Source organism: Seriola lalandi, unplaced genomic scaffold, assembly GCF_002814215.2.
Source record: "Seriola lalandi dorsalis isolate HSWRI2012SDOR001 ecotype SW California unplaced genomic scaffold, Sedor1 jcf7180002054748, whole genome shotgun sequence".
NCBI lineage: Eukaryota > Metazoa > Chordata > Actinopteri > Carangiformes > Carangidae > Seriola > Seriola lalandi.
Window position 1 is genome coordinate 3301712 of NW_019525301.1, and position 9710 is coordinate 3311421.

At 40.7% G+C, this 9710-nt stretch overlaps 1 protein-coding gene across 1 annotated transcript; it reads left to right on the plus strand.

The window, feature by feature from the left end:
- Window positions 1-1176: 1176 nt before the first annotated feature.
- barx1 (BARX homeobox 1) lies at window positions 1177-5067 on the plus strand. Its single transcript, XM_023424673.2, has 4 exons — window positions 1177-1750; window positions 2958-3249; window positions 3852-3936; window positions 4537-5067. The coding sequence occupies exons 1-4, from the start codon at window positions 1549-1551 to the stop codon at window positions 4702-4704; spliced, it is 747 nt and encodes a 248-aa protein (XP_023280441.1). The 5' UTR covers window positions 1177-1548; the 3' UTR covers window positions 4705-5067.
- Window positions 5068-9710: the final 4643 nt, after the last annotated feature.

Genomic DNA, 9710 nt, shown 5'->3' on the forward strand with positions numbered 1-9710 from the left:
GGTTTGTATTTCGGTTATTAATTAGGTTGTTAACACTTTATAAATCTTAAATAAACAAGTTCATATTTAAACAAGATATAACCCAGTTTTCATACGTTGACGCGGGCTCACTATTTGGCAAGATCAAAATCATCACTAACGACTTACTACCATTTATAACTGGTAAAAGCAGCCTTATTGTAAAGTGTAAAACACATCATGATTTATTAACTAGTGACTAGTATTTATAACGGGTAACTCATTAATAAATGTTAATGTGTTTTACCCTTTTACCAGTTATAAATGTTTGTAAGCAATAAATAAATGGTTGTAAAAATGAGAAGAAACATGAAGATGATGGAGGGAGAATCACAGAGAGGTGAACAGTGGGATGAAGAATGGGTGAACAGTTCACCAGGTAAAGGAAGGTTCCCACCTGTGTTCTAGCCGGAATGCTAAAGTGCTAAAGAAGAGAGCAACCAGCAGAAAGCATCTCCATGTTAATGTGCAGAGTATGTGATATGATCATGTGATCTGCTATAGTTTGATCTGCCAGATGAAACTTTCTGAGCATTAAGATGCCGACGCTGGTTCATTGCTAGTAACCGAACAAACGTGATGAAGCGGCAGCTTCAAATGCTGATGATGGAGAAAACAAAGAAAGCTCAGTAACTAATGAGATATGAGGCTGAACTGTACAGAGAAATGTGGGTTCACTATTTGGCAAGCAACAGGTCGCTGTTGGCCTTTTTTATCTGCTGTGTTATAACAGCTTTAAATGATTAATAAATTGTTAACAAGCTCATTAATAAACTAGTTATAAACCAGGGTAGTCTTATTGTAAGGTGGTGCCTCTTCTGGTGTTAACTTTACCTTCTAACCTGAGCTTTCTATGATGCACTAATTGCTACACTGCATCATCATCATCATCATCATCATCATTATCAGCAGCAGCAGCATTGGTATAAATTGCAATATCACCTGCTGGGCTTTTAAAAACTCCGTCCTTTCAAGTCCTTTCAGGTCCTTCTTTCCTTCCCTTTTGCATATAAATCCAAGCAGGGCACGAGCGGCTTTGCATGTAACTTCAACTGAGTGGAAGAAGCGCGCAGACAAGCCATGAGAAGAGGTGGAGCTATGACGAGACTCATAAAACCCAAAGCTTATTCCTCAATTCACTGCCAAGGTGACGCGCTGCGCAGCTGACAAATAGCTCCGACCTCCGCGGCTCTCTCACACACAGAGTGGGCATGAACACAGCCCGGTTCGGGAGTTTTTGCTTCAAGTTTTGTTCTCGGTTACAGATTTCCTCTCCAAGAACAACCAAATCTGGTCTGAAGTAACGCGTAAAACCCCGCAGAGGACGCACAGAGTCGCAGAGAAGTGGGCAGCTGTGCTTGGTATTTGGTTCGCGCCAGAAGAACCTGAGGATAACTCTGAGCCACAGCATTGATCTCCGGACTGTCCAGGCAGCACAGAGGGATTATGACAGCTGGCCTGGGCCACTGAGGGACTGATAATCAGGTGTGAGCGCTCGGTGCCTGTTGAAAGTGACCGCACAGCCAGATTATGCAGCATCCTTTGGACATGGGGGCGCATTACTACCCTCCGGAAATTCACCCCGACCACAGAACACATCGTTACAGGAGTTTCATGATAGAGGAAATCCTGACCGATCACCCGGAGCACAAAGCGTCGGCTCCGACCGGGGAGCTCCTCAAGTTCGGTGTACAAGCTCTGCTGTCCGCCCGGCCTTTCCACAACCAACTGGGTAAGAGAGGCGGCTGTGAACAGATGAATGACAGTCAATGTGACTCGTTTCATGCTGGAAAAAAAGTAAGATTGCAGATAATATATAGTAACACAACGAATTATTATTATTATTAGGCTGTGACTAGTGATCATATTTAGTTCAAACTGGGCTTGATAGACCGTGAGGGGGATTGCGCGTGATAAAACGAGCAACAGCTAAAGATTTAAAATACAAAAAGTGTCGAACAGACTGATCTCAGTTAGAGGAAATAACCTCAGCTGCAAACTAATGGAAGTATCTCATTATATTTATATTAAGAAAAATACCCAACAAATAAAAAATATGCGATTTTAATGTTTTGACGTTTTTACAGTCCGTGCGTAAAAATGAGGATTATCTGTCCCTCACTGCTCCTCTGAAAAATCCAACATGAGTCACAGATGTTACAATATTGACTCAATTTCCAGTGTAAAAAAAAGAAAAGATAGTTTATGCGACAAAAGTTTGTTTATTTCCTCAAAATGTAACCTATTGCGCGGTGGTTTTTCTGAATGAACTGTGTCTGATTATCAACTGTAATTCCAGGTGTTTACATGTAGATGACTTTTCACATCTGGTCCAGTTTCTGTGAAAAATACCTGATCCTGTGCGCCAGGCTTTGATTTTGTTTAGTGCTGATTAAAATCATGTGACTCGAACACAACCTCTGGATTATATTTGAATGAAAGATCTTGAATCTGGATGATGATAAATAATAGATACAAACAGCAAAACTAACAATAATAATAGCACGATAAAAGACGTCTTATTCTAATGTTTCAGGCCCATCAAATTGATTGTGTCATTGTATCGATTGTACCGATTGTTGCTGTTTGATAGCATATAACTACATGGTCATATTTATTATAGGCCAAATGCACCATGTTTTTTCCCATCATATTCTATCAGCTGTACTTGAGGGATTCTGAATCCCCGAGTGAACTCTGACCTGAAGAGTCTGTCTGGTTTGATTTCACAGTCACATCTCTGTTGTGTTATAAGCTTTAATAAAATTACTTTTCATTTGCTGGAGGACCATTTAACTTCTGCTTTACTGAATTAATTTCCCGCCTCCTTCCTAGCACCCTAAACTAACCTAAACCAGCTAAAAAAACGACCATGAGCCACTTTTCTAAAACAAACATCCCTCCGTGTGTGTGTGTTTGTTGCTTCTCGCTTTCTTCAGTGTTAAAAACCGACCAGACAAGCCTCCTCAAGTTCCCGCTGTCCCCGCTGTCCTGCTCGCTGGGCTCCCCGCTCGGCCCCGCGCTGCTGTCCGCGGGTCCGGGCCTGCAAGTCGGCGCGGCGTCTCACCACCTGCCGCTGGATCTGCACCTCCGCGGGAAGCTGGAGCACGGAGCCGACGGAGGCAGCAAAACCAAGAAGGGCCGCCGGAGCCGCACCGTGTTCACCGAGCTGCAGCTCATGGGCCTGGAGAAACGCTTCGAGAAGCAGAAGTATCTCTCTACGCCCGACAGGTGCGTTTATAGTCCGGGCAGAGGGGCATCGGCAGGGCTCAGGTCACTCCAGCACTCTCACAATATTATGGGCAGAAAACTCAAAGAGACGGTCGCTATTTGTTAGAATTATTTGGATTTATTCCAACAGATAAATAATTATACTTTATGTGCATTTCATACTTCTAAATGAGAATTTTCTGCAGCACTAAATATAAGATAATGGCAAAGAAATGAATCGTTATATTCATAATTTCATACATATCTAAAAATATTGGGAACAGCTATGGAAAAAAAAGAACATACATTTGTAAGTTTTTAACTGTAGATTTTAAACTTCCCGTATGTTGCTGAAACCCACAATTTCACAAACACACACACACACACAAAAATGAGTTTTCATTGCAGGTCATATTTTCATCTGGACGTTTTGATATTGTCGTGTAGCCTAAAGCAAAATTGTTTCCCTGTAGGTTCATATACTGTATGTGACAGTTTCTCCTGCAGAATTATTAGAAACAACTGAAAAGATTTGATGCGGTTTTGTTGGCCAAACACTGAAGTGATTTGATCTTGAATTTGCAGCGTGAGGTTTGATTTCATTGATTTCTCTCTCCCTACAGAATAGACCTGGCTGAGTCTCTGGGTCTCAGTCAGCTGCAGGTGAAAACATGGTACCAGAACAGAAGGATGAAGTGGAAGAAAATAGTAAGTAATTCTTCAAATTCCGTTTGATGATGATGATGATCATGATGATAATGATGCTAATGATGATGATGATGATGATGATGATAATGGCAGTGTTCAACAACAAACAATTCTTATTCCATTACATTTATTTCTGTGGTGCATTATTTCAACAGAGGTCTGTGGGATTTGTGAAATGTTCAGTGAAATGAATTAGCACTGAGTCAAAGTGAGTCACTGCATGTGGAAGGACCAAATTAGATCAACACTGGTGTTAACTGTGCCATGCTGCTCAGTTTAACCCTGTTGCTATGTTATGTTATGTTATGTTATGTTATGTTATGTTATGTTATGTTATGTTATGTTATGTGAAAATGAGTGCACAGTCTGCTCAGATGAAATCAATGAAAGTTATTAAGAGTATTTAGAAAAATACAGAGTGACTAAATTGTGTCTGAAACTTTATTATATTGAATATATATTATATATAATTAATCATATATGATTATATATATTTCTTGTCTCTGTGGCATTCTGATAGTCACTGATTGGAAGTGGGGTTGATATAATTGATCACGGTTTGTGCTGAGCCTGAGCCTGACTTTCCTGCTGGTGTTGTAGGTGTTGCAGGGAGGAGGCCTGGAGTCTCCGACTAAACCAAAAGGCCGTCCGAAGAAGAACTCCATCCCCAGCAGCGAGCAGCTCTCCGAGCAGGAGAGGTCCGGGACCGACGCTGACCGTCAGTCTGAAGGCTCGAGCTCTAACTCAGAAAACACTCAGGAGGAATGACCCGGCCTCATGCCTGCAGAGACTCTGACTCCTACATGCAGAACCTCTCACCACACTCACTGTGCATCTTCTGGATGAGAGCGGACTCCGTGATGGTGCGGAAGATGCGTGCTAATGCAAACCAAAGACTTTTGCAGGCGCTGCCGAAAACTGTACAAGGCAACGTCTTCCAACAGCCGTTGTGTTTTTGTCGTAGCCCTACCATGCATTCCCTCATGATGAACTTGCTGCTGTTGAGGAGGGAACTCAAACCTTTTGCAGTAGGTCCAACCCTTTATATTCTAAGGATCCACTCTCACTCCTCTGTTTTGCATTCCCTTTGTGTAACTGTGCTTGTTTAATTATTAAATATATTTTCACTAACGCTGTTCTCTGTTTATTGTAAAGGACATAGGCTTATGATAAGCTTTTAATCCAGTGTGTGTGCAGTGCAGGTGAATATGACGGTGACAGCTTACAGGCTGACATGTTGACATGGCCCAGGGCCTAATATGGTTACATACCTTCACAATAAGCAAATGTGGTGTTGACTCCTGATATATTTTGCTGGGTTGTGGAGTCACAACTTGTGCGTCCCAGTTCATGACATGCTGCTCTTCCTTGTGTATGAGCAAAATCAGCCAGGTTATCTAAAAAAGAAAAAGTTGTTTCCTAGTTTAACACCAGTTCTACATGATATTCTAGTGTAAAGGAAAGGAGGAAAGGACCTAATGAAAAGCAGTTTTTTCTATTTCTGTTTCTTTCTTTTTTCGTTTAAATTTTCTGCTGCAGGTGAAGAAAAATGCTTTTTCTTATTTATTATTGACAAGACTTGTGGTGACACTTTAGGCTCATTTGCTGAAGTTTTTAGAACGGAACCAAAACTAAGTCAATTTTGATGCAGTGACTGATGAGTCTTATTATGGCACGGACTATAACATCCTATAATATTCTATTCATGTCACCACCACCATCACGTTATATTGTTATAGCCTATAAGCTGTAGAACAGTTTATTCCCAGAGGTTGTGTGTTTGTGCTGCACCATCGACCGGAAACCTTTTTTTTTATTTTTAATTTTTTTTAATTTATTATATTGTTACAGGATTTTGATTTTGATTTTTTTCACCGCAACATTTTCCTTGAAGCTCTGGCGGGAATATTAGCAGCAGTTTCAAAGCCACACGTTACGTTTTAAAGGAGGGCTGATGGTCCATCGGGTTTACACTGGACAGAATAAGGTTTTCATTATAATGTTGTGATTTCTTATCAAATTTAATTGAGCTTACTGAGTTTAGACGGGAGGAATATCGTTTTTATATCTGAGGTGTTCAGGCTCCGGGAGAACTGCACGAACAATGGAAAAACAGTGAGGATCGAGTTATTGTTAATATCTATTTTTTATTATTATCATTATCGATGAATACCTACATCCATCTGTCGTGTTTTTCATCTGTTTGACTCACACCTTTAAACCTGAGAGGACATGTTTTATTTTCAGCAGCTCTTCATCTGAGTGAAAATTGAAAGTAACTGAAAGTAAATGAAGTGAAGTGACTCTGGCTGTGGTCCACGTGCTCAGCATTTTAACAGAACTATTTCCATACATTATTTCCACAGCAAATAGTGAGATGTGTGAGGCGTGCTTCGGCCCTGTGACATAAACACAAACACAGGCTACAACACTGAAACTAACGCGTCATGTTGACTGAGAACCGTCCAGGTCTCCTCTTATAATAACCTTTTATAACGTCTCGTGTCCGCATGAGCCGCTCTGTGTGAGTCTGTGGGCTGAAGCTGATGGTTGAACAGACACATGAGCTTTAATAGACGCGGATCACACCAGAACTAAAGCACTCCAGTGCTCTGTGAACTCCCACTGTAATTTGTTTCAGATTATTGGGCCAGTTTTACATCACAGGAATATCTGGTTTGTGCGTAACGACTCGAAATGCGTCCGTCATATACGGAAAGATGATTTTCCTATGCTCCATTGTAATTTCTTTAACCTAAGTCATGGTAACAGTTCTACTTTTATTTTTCTGATTATGTTTTAATAGCATTTCTTCGGATATCAACCCCAGCCGTTGGCTCTAAGAAATAAACACTGTGTGTAAGTGAGTGTAGGCGCATGAGAGCGAACTATTAAAATAAGGTCAGTATAAACAGCCAGTGGTTCAGCAGTGGGATTATTACAGGCCTCAACTGTGTTATTATTAAGCAGGATAACGTGGGACCCAAAGAAAGTCTTTTACAAATTTGGTTAACCTTCTTCTTCATGTAAATACGATGCAACGCAGCGTTTCCTCAGCCGCTGATAGAAGCTTATCACTGCAGTGGTGGTTTAAATATATATATATTCAACATATTATACTATTTCCTTTTTGCTTCAGCCGCTGTCTCAGCTTCACAAAGACACTTTTTCTGCAGCCAAAACAAATCATTTGACATGTAATAAAACGAGTCATAAAAGTAAGGACCCGGTCAGGCTCAGTTTCACAGGCTCAGTGTTTTTCATTAAACTACAAAACACTTTCTGTAAATGAACAGAAAAGACACAGCTGTGGGTTTTGCTGTTTTATGACCTTATAGACAAATCACACCACGATTCTGTTAATATCCTGACAGCAGAGGATGTTTTAAAAAAAAAAATCTAAAATGTATTTGGGACATGTTGTCATACACACACACACACACACACACACACACACACACCTTGCGTTTAAAGACATATGTCGAAAATCCATCAAATAATAAGTAAAAGATTTGAGGCATGGAAACACGGCAGTGCAGAAGCTGAAGGACAAAGACAATCATTAAAAAATAAAATTAAAAAATTGAAAAACACATTGAAACACAATTGGAAAAAAAAACCAAAAAAACACGGATGGTTAAACTAATATTTTCCCGCCCTTCTGCACATGACCAATCACTCCAACTCAAGGGAAGAGGCAGAAAGGATTTGAAAAACATGTTTTGAGAACAGGGGACGTTTAAAAATGTCATTAAATTTGCTTTAATCTCTGCAACAGAAATGTGACATTTAAAGTCAAAATCAGCGTCTGGAAATAAGATGTTCATCAGATAAAGTGCATCAAACTGTAATTCAGTTGAGTTAATATACACTTTATTGTCTCTGCTGCAGCTTAAATACTGGAAACAAATCTTTCAAATCTTTAATTTTGCTCATCATCTTTCTTTTTCTATTTGCTGATGCATTGACGTTTCTTTCCCACAGCTTCACTTTGGGCCTGATGACCTTGAGGTGAAGGTGTTGTCCTTGATGCCTTGAAGTGTGTGGGATCAATAAGCAGCTGGGTTGTAATGTGGCAAACATTAGCGCTCATGTCTGCCTGCATAAAGTGCTGTAAACAAAAGAACAAAGCAAGAGTGAAGAGATCATTTGCTTCAAAGGAAACGCGTCTTATACATGTCTCAGATTTCAAAATTAAAGGTCTGAATCTCCCAGTCCAGGCTCGAAACACACAATTTGGAGTCTGAAACTTGCGCAAGTTTTAATCTGCATCAACGCACATTATACTTAGAGTTTTTGGGTTTTTTTGTCATAATGTTTAGAAAGCTGCATTCGCTGTACTTTTCCTGTAATTAATGTAAAATGACAAGCGTTCTTTCATCCCCGAGGATCAGCATTAATTTCAGTGATCTGAGGACTAATTATTGCAATAGGTGCAAAATAAGGAATCATGATAAATAAATAAAAAAGACATTATACTATTATATTATTCCATCCTGGTGAAGTTCAGTCATGCCTCTGACAATTTATAAACTCCCAATATTCATTTTCACTTGTGGCTCTTTATAAATTATAGAATCCAGATTCTTAAAATTCCTGCTGATTATCTTTTTTTTTTCCCCAAACTGCACCTTTCTTTTACTTGGTGGTCTTATACAAGAGTTTTCAGTTTCACCGTAAGATCCACATGGACATCTGCAAGTCCCCCCCAACCACACACACACACACACACACACACACACACACTCCACCATCATCATCATCCAAGCAAATGGCTAATCAGTCCCTCGCTCAGAACGTCAAATTGATGTCAAAGCTTAATCATATGCAGATTAATGACAGGTTAACCTAAACATCAGAGCTGAGGCTGGAAAAAGAGACGCAGCAATATGGAAGAAAGACATGAGCACATTTTACAAATGCATTTATTACTATTGTCCGTTTGTACAAGGTACAAGGTGAATGTGTGAGGTTGCCTTTGTTTCCCAGCTGTAGTCGGCTACATGATGCAGGATTTCATCCACGTGCACATTCTCTCTCCAGGGCTTTGAACCTGGCTGAGTGTTGGACAGCAATGACTTCCGACATAAATTACAATCAGGAGGAAGAGTCAGCCGCCAGGAATCTGCAGATTCGGAACATCCATACTTGACGCAATTTAATCATTAAGGGGACCCTTTGTGGTGGCATGATAGTGCTCTGGTGCGAGCAATGAGAGGCTGACCCCAATTTTTGAGAGCGGGTGTTTATGGAGTCAAAAGGTCTGTGCTTAGACAGAGCCCAGGCTGGGGGTCTGGGGGTCTTGGGGGAGGCCCAGCGTCCGCCCAGCCACGCACAGGAGAATTTCTCCACGATTAAAGAGCCCCTGATTAATCTAACGTATGTGCCAAAACTGCACATGCGGCGTATGATCCCAATTAGACTGAAACCCAACTCTGTGCAGGCCCAGCTCCACATTAGCTCTGCCATTCTTCGCTTTGTTTTCACTGGACGCTCCCTGACAACATGCCGTTTCTATCAGACTGTTGTAGATTCTGTTTGCACAGATAATTCTAACTGGATGATGTTGATGCTGAGGGTAGGTATGTTATCATTGTTCAATATGCTTCTGATGTGAAATGCAAGATCGAGGCTTAGACGCTAAACAACTCAAGGGGGAAATTGTTTTGCCAAACTTTCCAAAAGGTAGAGCCAACATGACCGAGTCCATTCAAAGGAAAACACTCAACTTCTCAGTAAGTGTGTCAGTATCACAGACACCTTCTCTGGGGGGT